We start from the raw sequence: 18,677 nt of genomic DNA on the forward strand, positions 1-18,677 counted from the left end.
TTATTACCCCAGCTCCATCAACAATTCATTTTACACGGTTCTTAATGGCTTCAAAATAACAGAGGGAGTACAGCAGTGTTGTCTTGAGCTCTGCAAGCTTGTGCCCTTTAGCTAAACAGACAAAACAAAAAAATCCTTCCTATAATTTCTAAAAACAAGATGATCTGCTACCTTTCCAAACGCTAAAGAGAGCAAAGATCCCTAAAATCATGGTTCATCAGTGCCACTGAAATAGAGGAATTAACGAAGCTGAAAATGTTATGATGTTTTTTGTTTTTTTCGTATGTGCAATAATCACCTCTGAAGTCCTAAGATGAAAGAAAGGGAAATGCGGGAGTAAATTAGTTTTATAGAAAGGCTTCATTTTGAAGGCTGCAGAACCAAGCTTGGAACGGGAGCTCCCTGTGAGCTGTCTGTGACAATGCCATTCCCGTCGCATTCTGCACACAAGCCCCTTCTAGTTTCATGGTTCTGAGAAGGGTCTGTAAATTCCACAGCGCTGGACAAGGAGGGATCCTTGGAGTGCAGGAGGATGTGAGAACTGCTTCAAAGTCTTGGCACCAGGACAAAACCTGTTGTTATTTAAGCAATGACAATAACCAATAAGCCAGTTGCGCTGCTTTGTATTCATACTAACTTAGCTTCATGTAAGTGTATAAATGTCTGAATTGTCACTGCCTGTCCGGTTTCCAGACTGTCCCAAGTGTCTGATTTCCTGATGCTGAGATATTACCATCCAGCACGTTGCTGGTGTTTGCTTTCTGTCTGTCCACAAAGCTTTTCCCCAGACTGGAAAGTGCTCTGTTCACACTCATAATAACCACTCAGAACAACGACCTGTGTGCTGTCCAAAGGAGTGCTTAGTTACTTCGTTGTAAAGCAGGTGTACCTTGCACGGATGAGTAAAATTGCAGGTGCCATCATGAAGTTCAAGTACTAGAATAAATTTCAGCAGATATGAAACAATCCTGATGATATCCAAACTGTGTCACATGGTGCAGATTTTGGTCTATTTTTCACTCCTCATTCTTGGAGATGAAAGCTGGCGTTCTATTTCTCTTCAAAAAAACCTCAACAAAGTTCAAGTGTGTTTCTAACAAAGGGAATTGTGTCACTGTCAGAAATGCTCAAGTTCAGAAAACTTCATTTAAAGCCCACATTGCTACAAAGGAAAGGGTAGAAATAGAACATGTTCCGCTTCACAGACTCAACCTTGTTACTGTATTATCAGCAAGATGTAAAAGAGGTGCCATATTACTTTCTTGAGAAGGTTTTTTTATATTTAGATATTTTTATTTACTTTTAGTAAAATATTTTTTAGCAGAAAAACCTTCCTTATGCTTCAAGTATCTGTATTGTAGAACTAAAACTGGTTTGGAACCTAAAAGCTCGTAGGGTATAAGTTTAAATCCTGTTAGCAAATAATGTTTTCACACATCTCTAGGCATGAGGGAGGGGGAGGAAGGGAAAGGAAGGAAGGAAAAGACAAACTAGACCAAAAGAAGATGAGATACAGAGGGAAGGATGACTGGAAAGTTTTGGGGTTAGGGGTTTGCGTGTGTGTATTTCTAAGGACGGGATCTCCTGGCTTTACTTATTTGCTTCTGTAGAAAATTGTTCTACTGTTCCAATCCCGTTCCAATGGAGCCTCCTCGTGGCGAAAGAGAAGCCAACTCCTTTGAAGCCCAACTGTTCAAGCTGTTCCTTTCCCATTTGAAAAGTCTAACAAATTCTAAACAAATTCTAAAATCCTACAATATGCCAACCCCCTATATGAAAACTGATATTGTACAAAAGTTGGATAAAAGAGCCCTTCATCTGATGGAAGCAGAAGTTTGCTTCAGTTTAGTCCAGCTAGATCATCATTCAGTGATTTTCATCTTTCAGTCATGTAGACCTCGCAGGACACTAATCCATCCCACGCTGAATTAGCAGCAAAACTCTCCCACTGACAAAAGAGCTTTCAAATTTCTCTCAAAGCTCTTCACCTGTACCAAAATTGTGAAAGCAACTGAATGGTACAATACTGACCGGGCAGTTTGCAAAAATGGATCATTAATATTAAGTTATATAGTAATTATCAAATAAATTTAGTAACATATTTGTTCAAATCAGATTTGTCATGTCACTGGATTTAAAAGTTTTTCTAATAAGAAACATGGCCCATAGTCATTGCAAAGAATCGGGAATCAATTTTAAGATTAGCACGAAGCACAAAACCACCAAAAACTAGGCCTAGCTTCTCCAAAAGTACTTGTTTGCTACATGTTCATAGCAAGAATGAGAATCTTCCTAAGCACCTGCAGAGGAAGATTCCAGATTTTCTCTTTTCCCTTGCATTTATTTACAGCTTACATAGCCAAGGAGTCTTTAAACAATTTTTATATCACACTACTAGCATATAACAGAAGTTCTTCAAACATGCTTGCAAAGCAGAGTAGTTCTAGAGATTGCAAGTATTTCCTCTGAATCCTAAAGCTGTGCTTAATCTGTTTAACTATCAGGGGTGTAAATATTACAACCCACACATCTGCTGTTCCTAAAATGGGTTAGGATCCCCCCTCCCCTGGTTTGCACTTCTCTTTCAAGTGTTCTCCAGTCCAGACTGATGAGCCAAAACACCCTGTAAATGTAGTAAAGAACACGTGAAATATAATTCTTGCCTTATTTCATCATTACTCATCTGTTTCTTTAAATTGTCCCTGACAAAAATTAAAATGCATCATCGTCCTCAAGGAGGAAAGCTCACAGACAGACCTTCTGAATTATGCCAGCCCCAAAGGTAAAGCAAACGAAACGAAGGCAAATCAAAATAGAGACATAGTGGTATTTATGTAGAACTCAGTAAGCAAAAATCAAATTTAAAACTTGTCTGACAGACCTGACAAAGGCTGTGGGTTTACAGTAATCCTGAAAGGTCCACCTAATATATGCTTTTGTAAGATTTTCACAGCATCTTCTTTTTCATAAAAGATAATATCCTTTTGCAGCAATCAGTGTAGGGAAACTCACTGCCAGACCACACAGAAGGCAAAGGTGGTATTTTCTTTCTCTTCCTACCAAAGCTGGCTGCCTGCTGGCACGCCAGTGAGCACACAATCACAGAATCACCGAACATTAGGGATTGGAAGGGACAGCCACCGCGTGATGGATCCCAGATCCCAGGGATCACTTGTGAGCAACAACACCCGGTGTCCCAGTGTGTCTCTTGGGCTCCTCCGCCTGGGAACTGTGACCTGTGCTTTTACACCCATTTTAAAATGGGAAGCCAATGGCATCCTTTGCTTCTTCCCCAAGGGGAAAAGCTGCATGACACTTCATAATGACTTTTCACATTGTTCTTTTCCCGTGAGTTCACCTTTAAGAGGGTGATAGAACAATCATAAAAGCAAGAAGTATGACAGTCCACGTACCTACATTCCAGGTTCATATGTCTGTCCCAAATCTAAGCACCTACAGTGGTAACTCTGACACCAGGCTATTGAAGCAGCCTATGTACCATCAACTATTGGTTTTATTTGAAGAAAACATGAAAAATATACTTAGTTTATTTTTTACCTGAACTCTTGCTGGCATTTCTGCTTGTGGAGACATCTGATTATTTGGAAGAGCTGTAACACAGTTGTCACAGAAGTTTAAAGTATGCACGAGTGTTTTATCTAAAAGTCTCAATTTACACAGTGACAAGAACACTTTGTAATCGCTGCCAGAGCAGCAGAATGTCACCAATCCCCCCTCCCAAAACACATGGGACAACAGTCTTATGGGAATGACAGCCTCACTATGGATGCTCAGTATTGTCTCTGCCTAAAAAGCAACAATCTGTTACAGCAAGTGAGCTCAACCTGTGCAGAGCTGTCCAAGAGCGGCTCCAAACAGCAGAGCCAGCTCCGTACGGAAGCAGCGTGAGGACGTGTGTGTTCAGATGCAATTCAAGATGCTGTGGGCTGGCGTTTCTTCAGAAGCTTTTTCCCCTGTAGCTTAGTCCAGTTGCAATGAAGAAAATACACACAGAGAGGACAAACAGCCTGACTGGGTGTTACTCTTGATGAAAGTGTGATACTTACTGCTTTTATGCTTTTATGAAAGGGTGATACTTACTGCTATCGGCATGGGGAAAGATCTGCTCAGAATGCTTGCTTGGTCACACATTATTTATAGGACAGAGTCAAGCTTGGTAAAAAATATAGTGTTTCTATTGTTTTAAAATATCTATTAAATTACAAGAATTTGATTTTTAAAAAATTAAATGAATCCTCTCCTGTTTCTATACTATTCCCCAAAAAGAATGTTATAATAATAAACCAGCGGGTTGGATGTATAAAAGTGTTCATTAGTGCACCTCATGCTAGACTTTTGTTTTAATTAAAATGTTTTTAAAACAACGCGAATCTCCAGACAGACATCTCGATAAGGTGAAAGCATGCTCATGTATCAGTTTAAAAAACCAACAAGAATTTGGCACATCTGTAAGCATTTCAGAATCACAATTGGGTTTTAATGACATTTTTAAAAAGACAAGACACGAGTAGCTGGCAAGTTCTAGACAAACTTTGTATATCCTGTAGTGAATTCATTAGCATGCATGGACTCAGCGATAAATTTCAATATCTGAATTATTTGCACTTGCTGACTTCAGGTTTTCCATGGAGACCAGTATCACTTCCATCAGAACTGATAAAACAAAAAATACATAAAACTTGTTTGGAGATGTACAAGAATTATTAAAATAAAAGCATTGAAAATAACTACACAAATACATCAACCATTAAAATTTGAACTCATCAATTAAGACGTAATTCAAGCAAGAAACTAACAGCACAGTAAACAAACTTTATTAAATAACTTATTAAATCATGGCACTGAGAAAAAATTTTAAATCCATTCAATTTACTCACTTGTGCGTTGCTATCTTTTTCCATTTAGCAGTGGAATATTCTATGCATCAAGAACATTCATATTCTAGACATTTTTTATAGAAATGAAGTCTACTTGCTTCCATCTTAGTAAAACAACAAAGTTATTCTGTTTGCTTTATGAAAAATGGGTTAGATATTAATTGTACAACATTTCTGTGCTCTCTAATCTGTAACCATCAATTACTCACATTACCCAAAATCCGGCAATTTCATGATCTCAGACTGCATTACAAATGGCACTACTGAGGAACATTTTGTTACCTCACATCCAGGCTCACTTAATACTTAATATGAACAGGTGCCACTAGGCATTCTGAAGCCTACACAAGCTCCTAGGTTGATTTTACAGTGTGGGTGGTAAATTAATTCCTGCAGACTTTATCTATGTCTTAATGGCCAAGATAATCCAGTTGATCTGAGGTGTAAAACGTCTGTCCAAGGTTAGAGGGACTGGAAACATTTGAAGCGAAATTGTACTTGGAGAAAAAGAGAACATCAAGGAACGGGGCATTTGTCTGAGCCTTGCGGGGCCCGTCCTGTGGCACGTGGCTCCAGGATCTCCTGAGGCCGCCAGCAGGATATTGTGTGAGCAGAGGAAATGTTAAGTACTGGGGATGCAGCAGATCCACTGCATCTGTTTTGATCAAAAGAACAGCAATTTAACGCTGTAGAAGGTCTCCCAAAATGAAAGAAGGGAATCCTAGCCACATTTTCTGACAGTTGCAAGCACACAAATGCCAGCTTTTATTTTCTTTCCTCTGGATACCCTGTTGTTCATCACTGGTTACAATTAAGATATGCTGTAAGAAGCTTTAACTTTGTATTATAATAAAGAGGGCTGAGCCTTCACTAGAAAAATTCCAGTGGCTCTCCAACAGGACAGCATCAAAGCAAAAGTTGCCAACACATGTAGTGCCCAGGCCCTGTTTTGAGCTTGTTTAATAATGATGACTGCAAATAACTTCGTTGTAGTCTAAAACTGAAAACAAACAAATCTTCAAATGATCAACCAATTTAAGACCTCTACATAGGGTTCTTTCTGTTCTTAATGCAACCAGCAGCAACGTATCTGTGAAAATCACCAGGTTTCAGGGTAAACATCCACAGCCATCTATTTGTTTACAAGCAGGCATTAATGCCTATCTTAGCATATGCATCTGCATCATACCTGATGAACAGCCATTTTCGAGAGCGATTCCTCCTGAAATGCAATCACAGCATCAATACGTCTCTCCAGTTTTGATACTTTCTTCTGCAACAGAAAAGAAACAGAGCATGGGCTAAGAAACACTGAAGAGTTCACCTGAAATAAGTGTACAGTGAAACAACTGCAATGAACAAAGGCTAAAAATACAACTATTCTTAACTGATCTTTCTGTCACACAAGATGAAAAGACTGGATACTTCTGGGGTCTTACTCTAGGGCAGCATTATAGTCACATGTGATACACATGCAAAACGTCCACTGGGTCATGCAAAGACACTTACTAGTAATGCTTTAGCTATTTCTTCGTGGTTATCTTTGCATTGTAATTGTTCAACTCTTCTATTTAAACTTTCTAGTTTTTGATTAATGAAGTCACTGTTTAAAATATCCATCTGCTCACCAATCATATGTTTGATCTATAACAAAGAAAAGCTGTTTCAAACGTAAAAATCTAAAACCATTGAAATGACTGTACAAACTCTGTGCTGAATTTAAAATTTAGCTAAGTTTCAGGAGAGTAGGGTCATTTTCTTTCTATCGTGTATATGGCATTTCTGGTACGTACAAAACATGGAATTTTGTACCTTGACACTCTCCATTAGAATTAACTAATTTTGCATACAGGCGGTGTCAAAACATAACTACCTTCTAAAATTTAAAGAGGTAAAATTAATATTTTTTTAATTAATCACTACCAGTGCACTAGTACAGCTTGAAACATTTTTAAAATGTTTATGATTTCTCTACATAGAAAATTTAGGATTTTCCTTTCTACAAGACTGATGATCAAAAATTGCTGCAGACCCCTGGTTCCAAGCAGGAGTACCCATGAGCCAGTGAAGCTGGCTGATCCTATCTGTTTTAAAACACATATGAAACAACAATTCAAACATTCTGCATGTTACCTTTCCCAAAAGACTTTCTTCCTTTTTTGACATTGTACAAACACTCTTTTTCTTGATTTCATCAGAAAGCTTAATACCTTTGCACTGGGTATTTTCTTTGCTTATTGAACTTGCCCTCTTCCTTCGAGTGCTCACTGGAGGGGAAAGAAAGAACAAACACTGTTAACATTTCAAGCTTCTTTCTACATTGCAGTACAAATAATTAGAACTGAGGCCAGTGGATGGAGGAGTTGTATCATTCACATCACTGATGTTCCTCCTTAAACATGCCACAGCAGTTCCATCTGGATCTAGAGCTGGGACATAGTATTTTGTGCAAAAAGAAACAGAAACCAAAACCTCAAGCAAAAGTGTGGAGAGAAGGAAGAGTGGGACAAAAAAAGATGAGGTTGGCCCTGTTAATTTTCCCACCACTAAATTTTATTAGAAATACTCATGAAGAGCTATTTTACCCTCTTCCTCTTTTTTAAAAATCTATTTTTTCAGTGACAACATGCTCTCTACCTTGAGACAAGCAAATAAAAGACCGTGCTTTTTCTGCTGAAGTAACACTGAGATATGCCTGAAGGCTTTTCCTACCCTGCTCTGGGCCAGTGCCTCTCATCTCTTTCAGCTACGAGCCTTTTGACGTATCATACAAAGCCCCTTCCCAGGATTAGGAATTCTGTAAGCCTTATTACCTGAGAAGGCAGGCTCAGAGCCATGTCAGAAGCATCTTCATTTTACAAACACTCTTTCTTACTACCAGCAACTGTCTTTCCTCCTACCCCTCTTTTTATTAAAATGAAAAATGTCACAGACTATATTATTCTCTAGGGGTTTTAATGAGGTAATACTTCGTAGTCAAGGAAGAATCTTGCACCTGCAACATAAAGATTGTACTTATCTTGCCAAAAAGAACAGTATTCCTGACTCTTTACTTGACCATGCTGCTATATAAATTTAACAAGTATTTGATGACTGTCCAAGAGGTGTTTTGCACCACAACCAAGCAGAACAGGGTGTTTCTGTTTCACTGCACTGATCATCACCCAGGCAGTGGCAGCAGCAGTGGATGCAGTCATTGCAGTAACCGACAGGACTGGAACCAACTCCCCATCCCTGAGCAACCGAAAAGCCAGTGCATTCAGAATAGGTCATGATGTTAGGTAAAATGACGATTAAGAAAATGCTACAAATATTCCCATAGCACAGGCTGGCTAAAGGGCAGAGAATTTCAAATTATAAACTACAATAATTTGTTCAGCAGAGAAAGTGTTCTCTTAAAGGGCATATTTTTGGAAAAGCGGACTTTCTAACCTCATATATCTCTAGGGAAAACTAAATCTTCTTTTTCCTGTTTTGAGATATCTATTTACTGTATTAACACTGGAATGAATTTTTCATTCCAGATTTTGTTCCACATTTTAAGCTCACCTTTTGTAGGATGGTGATGGCATTGTTAGTTTTCTTACCCTCACTGCCACTATGAGCTGCAGCCTCCAGAGCAGCACCCTCCACCCTCTCGTGTGATCAGTGGGCAGCCACCTCAGACTTGACCATAAATGCACTCCAGCTGCTGCTGATGGTGGCGTTCACATCTTTACATCTTTTATGAAGTATGCATTTTAAACATCCAGCATTTAAAAGTTGGTTTGTATCTGAATTTTTGTTGCAAATTATCTCAGGCACGGGATTTTGACAGTCTTTTTGATCAACATTTACACACATGGAACATTCTGTGCTAGTCAGTGTTCTGACTGTTGGTGGGAACTCTGGTTAGCACTGAAGGCACATTTGATTCAGAAAACACTTTTCTTTTGACATAATCCTTACTTTTGCAGATTATATCCAAGGCACTTGGCTGAAGAGAATGATCTTTCATTTGCAAGCCATATAAAATCTCCTCCGTTGAAATATTCTTTATTTTATTCAGATTTTCTACTTGCTTTTGATCATTTAGAACCATGGATTTTTTTGCTCTCAAACATTTATGCGAATATTCCATCCTTGGTGCCCTACAACAAAGAACCAGATTTTAAAACCAAATACATGGAGTAACTCTTATCTAAAGTCTTTAATTTTTATGGCTTTGCAAATGCACAATATTTTATAAACATTTATTATGGCAGTTTATTAAATCCTATTTTAAATATCTCTTCTTGTTTCAGAGCAGGAAAACCCTGTCATCAAGTTGTCATCCCTAACAACGTAAGACTGTTCCCCACATTAGATTTAGAAATGACAATGAACAGAACACTAAAGAGAATGCAAAGAGCTAGTGCTAACAGTGCCCAATGCTGTTTTTTCAGACTCCTTGGTTATATTCAAGTCTGAATAAAATGCCCGCTAGTTGTGCTGGAAAACCTTTGTTCATAGTAAATATAAATACATGATTGATTGAAACTTACAGCTGTATTTGTTCCATTGCTTCCATTTAACTTCAGCTAGTTAAAAAGAGTCTTAACAGGGTTTATCTATCATCTCAAAGGTAAATAGGCACCTGTTTTTCATCTTCTGAAGCCCCTATCTCTGTGGTGCAGCCGGATTAAATTCTATTTTCCACATGATTCAACACAAAATGACTGAGAAGTCAGGAAGAGAAGAAGAAGCATTTAGAGCTGCTTGGTGTTCACCAGGTCGCTTGCTCATCCCCCAGCCCACGGTATGATAAATGATACCTATATTATCCTTGGCAAGCATTTGTCAATCTCAGCTGAAAATACCACAACCAGAGCTCAGCTGAAACACCACAACCATCCCAACACATGGTCCAGTTTCCACAAGTTTACACTTCACATGTAACTGGCAAATTAAGCCTATTACTTCCCATTTTGTCCTCCAAGACCATTAACTTATTCCCTCCATCTGCACAGAAGCCTCCTTATGTAATTGAAGATCAATGTTTCATCCAGTCTTCCACTTTCCAATATATTCAGTATTTTCTTGGTGATCGTATTTTCCAGACATTCCTAAATATTCTCATTTTTCTATTCTGGATGTGTGTCACTTCCAGCACATCCTCTTGAAATGCGGTAAACACAGTGTGTGAAGATAGCAACACCTTAGTAACACTGAAAATAATGGAAGAATTCCTTCTATTTCTTCTACAGTTTCCAGATGTTCCATCACATGCTATACCCACACTGCTTTTACAAATTGCACTCAAGGAGAAATGCCAACCTCCTTTGACAAGGAAAATGGATTGGCTTTTGGCCTCAGAGCTAGGAGATCCTGAACCAGACCACACCTACACTGCAAAACAAGTTCATGGAGCTCTTTTCTAGACCATATGGCAGGGCATTTTTGAGGAAGATCAGTCCACTTACGGCCTTACAGAAACAGCAAAACCAGCCAAACTGATGATGGTAACACAGTTTTTCCGCAGCTGCAACCAATATCACAGCATTTCAGTCAATCCCCTTCCCTAGCCTTGCTCTCCCTGGACTCCTTCATTCATAGAACCACAGAATCACGGAATCATTTAGATTGGAAAAGACCTTTAAGGTCATCGACTCCAGCCATTAACCCAACACAGCCAAGCCCACCTGTAACCCTTAAGCACCACATCTCTGTGTCTTTTAACCCTCTCCAGGGATGGTGACTTCACCACTTCCCTGGGCAGCCTATTCTAATGCTTAATAACCCATTTGGTGAACACATTTTTCCTGTTGTCCAATCTAAAACTCCTCTGGCACAACTAGAGGCCACTTCCTCTTGTCCTTCATTTCCTTTCTGCTGTGTAGCCAGCAAGATTTTACTAACATTATCCAAATAGTGCTTGTTCAGTGTCTGATGCAAATACCATCACTTCTGACAACGAAATGGAAAATAAATGGATTGCATACTCTTCCCCTTGACAGCTTTTCCCCTGCCCTGCTGTCATCATTTCACCAGTTTTCCAGTGGTTGAAGATTCTTGCCGTCTCACCTGTATCTGAAAATCACATTTAAAGATGCTTATTTCAGCTACATGTGTTTTATATTTTTATGAAAAATCACACTTAACACACACCAGCCTGGACACCTTCCTGTATAACCTCATCTGGGTGTTCCTGCTCCATGGGGGGATTGCACTGGATGAGCTTTCCAGGGCCCTTCAACCCCTGACATTCTATGACTATGTGATTCTGTGAATCCGCCCCAGCCCGGCAGCTGCTTCTCCTGTTCCTTTCACCCGGGGCAAACGGGCGCAGGCTTGGGGCGGGAGAACCGGGCCGGCCCCGGCGGGGAGGAGAGGCCGAGCCGGCTGCGAGCGCTGCCCCACGGCGCTGGAGACGCCGGAGAGGTGACAGAAAACCACGGCCCGACTCACCCTCCGCCACTCCCCCGCGCCATTGACCGCCCGAGGAAGCCCCATGGGCCGGGCCGCCCCCACCACTCACCGGCGGGAGGGCGGAGCTGCCCCGAGCTGCTCCCCGGCCCCACGCCGCCCCGCCAGCCGCCCGCGGGACAAGAGCGGCTCCGAGCCGCCGCGACCGCGGGCGCAGGTGGAGCGGAAAGTCGGCGAGGACCGCGCCGCCAGCCACGGGGCCCTGCCCGGCGCCTTCGCCTCCGCTGGCGAGGCTGGACCCGCCGCTGCCGCGGGAAGCGCTGAGGCGGCAAAGCGGCCCCGGGCGACCGTTACAGCGCGAGGAGCCCCTGCGCTCGCGCCGCCCGCCCCCCTCTCAGCGCCGCCGCCCCACATGTCGCGACTCCTCCGGTTCCCCAGGCAGCCCCAGGGCCGCTTGGTCACAGGTTCGAGCTTTACTGCAGCCATAAGCATTACTGCTTACTCGTCGGAATTAATTAGTAAAATGCAGGTGCATCCCAGGTGATGAGTGCTCGTGAGCCAGCTTCGCCACTGCAAGGTGAGCGCCTGCTCTGCCGTGTCACAGACAAAGCAACATGGAGTCTCTTTGCACCCGTTTTCTGTCACAGAATCATAGAATAGTTTCGTTTGGAAGAGACCCTCAGGATCATCGAGTCCAACCGCAACCTAACCTGACTCTAGCACTAAACCATGTCTCTAAGATCCTCGTCAAAACTCCTTTTAAACGCCTCCAGGGATGGTGACTCCAGCACTGCCCTGGGCAGCCTGTGAGGCAGCGGGACACGGACTGGCCACCCAGCAGCCCCCAGGCCCAGCAGAACTTGGGTCAGCAGAGCCCTCGCAGCAAAGGAGGTTTAGCACATGTTGGGCTGTGCCAGCAAGAACGTTGCCAGCAGATTGCGGGAAGTGATTTTTGTCTCTGTTTGACACTTCTGCACTGCACCCGGAGTCCGTGTCCAGCTTGGGCTTTCCCGTGCAGGAAAGAGATTGACATGCAGTCCTACAAAGGGCCAGAGCACATGATGTACGAGAGATGCGGAGAAAAGGGGTTTGTTGGACACAGCCCAGGGCGACCTGACCTAGCTGGATCTGCTTTGAGTGGGGGTTCCCACTAGGGCAGGAGTTCCTCCCAACACAACTCGTTTCGTGCCTCTTTGACTTAGTGCCTTTTGACAGATTGCCAGCCAGACCATTTTAAAAGAGGGGCAGAGAAGAGGATTTTGGAGAGGACTTGTTCAGGGACTTGAAAGATACTTGGAAATCCCAGTGGGTACAGGGTGGAAAGATCTGCCAGTTGACTTTCAGCGAAGAGAAAGTCCTGACGGTTTTCACAGACTGTAGCTCCTTGCTGTCTGCTTGGGTAAGGGCAACTTTTGGGATCTCAGACCCAGAGTGCTTCTCTAAGCAGAAGGTGAATAGCAGGGGCACAGCTCCAGCTGTTCTAAACTGGCCTCAGGCATGGAAAATTCCGCTGTGTGATATTCCAAGGTAAGAGCCCATCTCTTCTACTACACTGTTGCTATCTTCATTACATGAAGATGTATTCAAGAAGCAGAAAATACTCTAAGATATAGTTAAAAATATGAAAAGACAAACATACATTTTTTCATAAAACCTGAATTTTTGAAACAGAATATTGCTTTGTTAGTGTTTACACATATAAACCCATTGGTTTCCTCCTAGTATGGTTGATCTGTGTTTGTTGCAGTGGATTTCAGGACACACAGAATTGCTTGTTTCAGCAGCAGTGCCAGCATATAATGGTTTGGTGTTCCCAAAATCCAGCCTCAGACTTTTCCCACTTGGGACACAGGAAAAATCAGAGACCTCTTGGTACAGGACAGAAAGACCATCTCTGAAGGGAATCTAGAACTCAGGGGTTTTTTCTTTCTTTTTTTTTTTTCTAAGATAAAATCTAGTGAATGACAGAACTATGACTAATACTGTAGGCTAGCCTTGAAGAAATTGAAAAGTAGGGATCTCTTTCCTGTGTTATTCCCTGTCCACACAATTTTAAAACCATCACTTTCTTCTTCTTACAACAGTGAAGTTCAATTTTAGAACAGTTTTCCAGTGTCAAGGACAACAAATGTTTGAGATTGACCATGGGCTGCTTCTTCAGCCTTTCCTTTGGGCTCTCTTTTCTAAAAGTCATCAGTCATACATGTTTCAAGTGTGATTAGTCTATCATACATCATCCTCTGCCACTTTTTTTCTGTAACAATCATTTTAGCTTTTCCACTCTTAAAGTTCAATTTTAGCATTATCAGTGCTGTATCACTGTTACTGTATGACTGTGCACTGCAATATAGTAGGTATTTAATTTAATAAATTAGGGTAATAATGGTGATTAGTAGCTAAAGGATATCTAGTACTTATAAGGATTTTGTTGCTGTTAAGCCCAGTCACCATTTTATGATTTATTGCTTCTATTGAAGCATTTCGTATTGCAATAAGAAAACAGGCTCCTGAGATGCCTAGTTTTGGTAATTTGTTACTTGCATAACAGAGTAGTCTAAACCTGTGAACACTGACATATTTTATTAATGGTGTAGTAGTGCGTTAAAGCTTGTAATGCACTAATGTGGTAGTCCGATAACTGATTTGGAAACAAGAATATTTTGAGTGCATTCTTTATCTCTGTAGCAATTTTTCCTCTCTGTGCAGTCTGAGTCTTCGTAATAAACTAGAGTGATGGCTGTGTTTCAAATCTGCATTAAGAAAGGGCACCATTGTTTTTATCTATGTAGGAGAAAAGATCCTGCCTTGATTTTGTTCAGGCTTCAGAGGATGCCTCTTTGCATAACTGTGAGGAGCTGAGAATAAGAGCATAAACCTCTCTAAAACGCTGCTTAAAGAGTCCCGCCCAATGCTAGACAAGATATAAAAGAAGAGCATTTTAACTCTAATTGATAGTTAGTATTTTTATGGTTGACAGTACATTTCTTTTTGATCATGATAGTGTTTAGCAGTGCAGAAAAACAGGAACTGAACACACTGAAATTCACTTTGTGAACCTAAGCATTGGTTTGTTAAAAGTTGTTCATCCTGATCATTCTGGTTCCAAGAATGAGGAAAAGAATGACTAAATGTAGAAGAGTTTCTGCCAGTGTCAAGTTATTTCGATGCTAGTGTATTATCACTTATAATTTGAAGGGTTTTGTGTTGACTGTGTTGGAGAGGGACTGGGAAAGCCAAGCTCTGTGGGTCTGGCTCGTTTTCCTTAGAATTCCAAGAGAAGCAGCACTTTGAGAAACTTTCTTACAAGCAGAGCTTTGTTGTTGTGTTTTTTTGCAGGGAGAAGGGGGGACAGGGCTTACATTTTGGAAGAACATAATGTCACTTGCTGCTGCCTTTTGAGTGTTAAGAGGTCTTTTTTTCTGGTTTAAAATTTTAAGAATGTTTCATATTTTATAATCATGCCACTCGTTTTCAATAGCAACATTAATACATCTTTTCATATATCTGTTAATGAACATTGGAACAGTAATGTAGAGACTATGTAAGTCTGAGGACATATTTGTCTTGTTCATAACTGTGCATAGTATTTTATTAGCTCACAAGCAGCTTTAGAGGCTTTTTTGGAAGGAAGATGGTTTGAGATTCTCAAATACAGTCTGCTCTGAGTAGTGTCAATGAACACAGTGTGGTGAAAGGCTGTTTGGACACTTAAAAATGTAATATTTTGCATTCAGGGTTTTTTTGTCATTTTATCCTTAGGTGAAAAGTAGCAGCACAGAGGAATGATGAACAGACTTTGTTAAGTTATAATCTTTTGTCTTGCTGGGTTTAGTGGCAAACTCCCAGTTAAAAATACAGAGGAGTTTGGGGTTTATTTTTATGTTTCTCTGAAGGGTCTATAACATACATGATTTTCAAAATGATTTATTATGTTTCCAGTTTCTCTAGTTGCTCCATCATTACTCAGACTACAATCTTATATGGCAACTCTAATTTCCCAGGGAAGTGTATTTAGAGCGTAAAATATCATGTATTTTTCCTCAGTGACTATTAAACAAAAGCCCCACATACAGAGAAACCCATGTGACTTTAGCTTGGCTATTCCTCTGTAAAAAATATCTGCAAAATAGAAATAACTATGAAATGTGCATTGTTTCTGCTCTGCTAGGTATAGCAGAGGCTTAGAAATTCCTTAGACAAATAGGTTATTGGTAGGCTGAATGAACAAGTTATTTGAGAACTACATATATCTGGGATGGCCTGACATGTCCAAGTTATAAAAGAAAATATTTTCAGGCTGCCTGGATTTTAGCTTACCATATATTTAGTACCAACTCCACAGTTGCCTTCTATTCCTGTAAACTCTTCCTCCTTCATCAAGTTGTTTGAATTTAGACAGTACTTTTTAACTTTCAGGCTATATGTACAAGAAATAAAATAAATAGGCTTGTTCTTCTCCCTCCTTGGCCATCCAGGTCAACTGGATTTTTCTTCAACAGATAACTTTTGTTAGAAGCAAATCTGGTTGTAGAAACGTTGCTTAGAATCTATATTGCTATGTGATTAACATTGCTGGAACCTACAAATAAAAGGAAAAACGTAATATCAGTGAAAACTAAACCAATTCAGCCTGGTCATTGTTAATGTGAGGTACAGCTTTTCTCTAGGAAAGGAAGCTGAGAGGGTGGCATTCTTAGCAAACAGGGAATGAACTCTGGAATAGACCAGACAGAGGTGTTTTAGCTCTACCTAAGAAGAAAAGATCTTTAGAAAGGATTTTTAAGCAGCAGAAGAGTAACTCTTCTTGCTAAGCTGACAAGCCAGTATTTGGACTTGTTCAGTTTAGGAATATGGTAGACTGACTAGTGAATCAAAGTCTTTAAGAAACAGGCTGGACTTTGAACACCTGCCAGTTTTCAATATTACTACTAGCCTTGCAAAAAACCTTTGTCTTGCTAAAATTTGTTTTGCAAGTCACAGTCTATCCTTTTTATTTGCTTGTTTGTTTTTCTCCTGGATTGCACTGCAATACCCTTTTACTTGGTATTTTGATTTACAAATTTAAATAGAACAGGGAAGAATATTTAGGTTGCTGCTTTCAGAACTTGTTTCTTTACAAGTGTGCTAGCTTATATACTAGCAACCACATATGCTATGTTACATTTGTGTCATGCCCAATGCATGATGAATTTGTGTAATTCACTGTATTACATGGAATACATTATCTGAGTGGCTGTTGTAAGGATATTTTTAAAAATCAAGTAGTTTTATAAGCTTAAGTTGTGTTGGCTTCTCATTCTGTTGTGCAGTCATTTCTCTCCTCTGAAGGAAGGTCAAAGCACTTGTGTCTCCTCAGTGCACCTACTTCAGGTCAGACTTTGGCTTCTGTCTGCTTTAGCAATCAAGTTCAGAACAGTAGTGCAGATTGGAAGGGAATCCCATGATTATTTCAATTTAGTTGGTGTCAGTTCAGTTCTTAAAGCTCTGTTTGCATATATACATTAGATTCTTTTCAAAGGAAGGGAGACCAGAAGCTCTGCTCCAAATGAATTTTGGTGCCTGATGGGACCATTAGGTTCTGAATCTGCCTGCAGAAGCTCTGGAGAGGGGACGGGAGTAGCTGAAGCTCTCACTGGAGATGCTTCATTACCCTCGAGAGTGATCGTATCCCCGTGTCTGGGCAGCATTTGCTGAGGCAGCTGTAGGAAGAATCAGGAAAGAACATTCCCACCCCACTGTGGCGGAGGGGGCTGGAAGGATAAGGTGTGACAGCTTGAGTGCTGCCACTTGCTCTTCTGTTCTCCCAGCACACCGAGGTGTTTGTCCCATCGACCATATTCACTCCAGCAGAAGTGGAACAAAGGTATTTGGGACAATGTTACACTTTCTGAGGTTCACTTGTGCTTTTTGGTTTGTAATATTTTAGGATGATGCTCCATCTTCTGGAGAAGAAGTGACATTTAACAGGCTTACAATGTCTTATTGAATTCTGCTCTCTATTTAAAAATTATGACTCATATTGAAGGTGTTTTTAGAGTGTTCCTATTGGGAAATTTGTTTACCAGCAACCCACATTGTCTTGCCTCCTTTCCTATTATATATGTGTTTTTATCCTCATTAGTCAAACAATTTTGTTTGTTTGTTTGCTTGGGTTTTTTAGAGAGGTCTATAAATATAGCAATGATTTTTGTTTCCTTTATATGAACTTTCTAGCCAGGGGTTTTAGTGATTGTAAGGTTTTTAAAAAGTGCCAGAGAGTTTTGAATTGGCATTAGTAAGAAAGCAGATGTTTGTCAGCTTCCAGTCAGTCACCAAAATGTCAAAGAGGAAAAATGATATAAATAAAAAATAACCATAACTAAAAACATAGGCACAGGCTATCAATCAATGAATCAGTGTTACCACTCTGTCCAGCTTCATGGACCAAATCCCAAAGTTTTTGCCATTTTTGTATGACAGTTTCAGCTCTGACCACATGTCAAACATAGGTCCTCAAGTCAGGGTTTAAAGTCATTTTTATGAATTTAAGCTGATTCTCAGAGGCCCCAACACAAGCAGTTCATTCCAGAATTGTGGCACATTTATAATGGTCTGCCCTGTTCTATAGGGAAAAATATAACAGAAACAATAAAAATGTCAATTCTCAGTACATGAATTTGATGGAAATAACATTTTAAATAAAATTGAATGCAGTTTCTGAATGCCACTTGAATTCACCTATGCTCAAAAAAAATCCTGAAGTAAAGAAAATTGATTTTGCAATAGTAGTCACAGGTATTTCATAACATTTTCCAAATCAGTGTTAAAAATATGAAGTAGTACTCAGGGTTGTATTCCATTACTTTTCCTCCAGCAATGCAGGTTGCCTGCAGACCAGATTTAGGTAGAAGGAGAGAATTGGATCCTGGCTCCCAGTCTTTGACAGCTGAGGTGTCAGCCTGGGTGAATCTGAATGGCCGCTGATAACAATAACTTACAGAAGGCTCCTAAATTACTTGGGGAAAGTAAAGTTTCTGGTGTAAATAATTTATTTTGATCAAATCCTGCGAATTTGGCCATCCTGTCACATGCTGACTGATGCTGGCTGTGGTACTGTCACTTGAATTAAGTTCTTTACTCTTGTCAGAAAATGGGAATGTTTATCATCCCCCCTCCTCGCTCTTGGATTTTGATATAGGTTGCTTCAGATTCAGGAGGTTGCTGGCAATACTGATGACATTGGATAGTTGATTTAATTCTTAGTTTGTGGTGAGGTTACAGACTGAGAACCTAATTTAATTCTGCGTAATTTACTGTGGAAATAGATAAGCAAGATCTGTCTGATATGCATGGGTCCATAATACTTCAAAATGTTAGTGCTTTTTGAGCAGAACAGACCAGCTAGCCAGGAGTGCT

The 18,677-nt window shown here is 40.4% G+C and overlaps 1 protein-coding gene across 1 annotated transcript; it reads right to left on the minus strand.

The window, feature by feature from the left end:
* Positions 1–4,476: 4,476 nt before the first annotated feature.
* ATF7IP2 (activating transcription factor 7 interacting protein 2) lies at positions 4,477–11,676 on the minus strand. Its single transcript, XM_065030512.1, has 6 exons — positions 11,395–11,676; positions 8,847–9,028; positions 7,032–7,165; positions 6,408–6,542; positions 6,088–6,171; positions 4,477–4,674 (listed from the first exon to the last, which is right to left on the minus strand). Exons 2-6 carry the CDS (start codon positions 9,016–9,018, stop codon positions 4,669–4,671), a joined length of 531 nt encoding a protein of 176 aa, XP_064886584.1. The 5' UTR covers positions 9,019–9,028; positions 11,395–11,676; the 3' UTR covers positions 4,477–4,668.
* Between the last annotated feature and the right edge of the window lie 7,001 nt (positions 11,677–18,677).

Source organism: Columba livia, chromosome 15 (assembly GCF_036013475.1).
Source record: "Columba livia isolate bColLiv1 breed racing homer chromosome 15, bColLiv1.pat.W.v2, whole genome shotgun sequence".
NCBI classification, from domain to species: Eukaryota; Metazoa; Chordata; class Aves; order Columbiformes; family Columbidae; genus Columba; species Columba livia.

Excerpts from the sequence above, each read along its gene's own strand:
- ATF7IP2 (XM_065030512.1), bottom strand. The coding sequence starts at position 9,018 with ATGGAATATTCGCATAAATGTTTGAGAGCAAAAAAATCCATGGTTCTA. Across the intron at positions 7,166-8,846 it reads CTTGGATATAATCTGCAAAA|TGAGCACTCGAAGGAAGAGG; the intron begins GTAAGGATTATG and ends TTTCCCCTCCAG. Across the intron at positions 6,543-7,031 it reads AAGAAAGTCTTTTGGGAAAG|ATCAAACATATGATTGGTGA; the intron begins GTAACATGCAGA and ends TCTTTGTTATAG.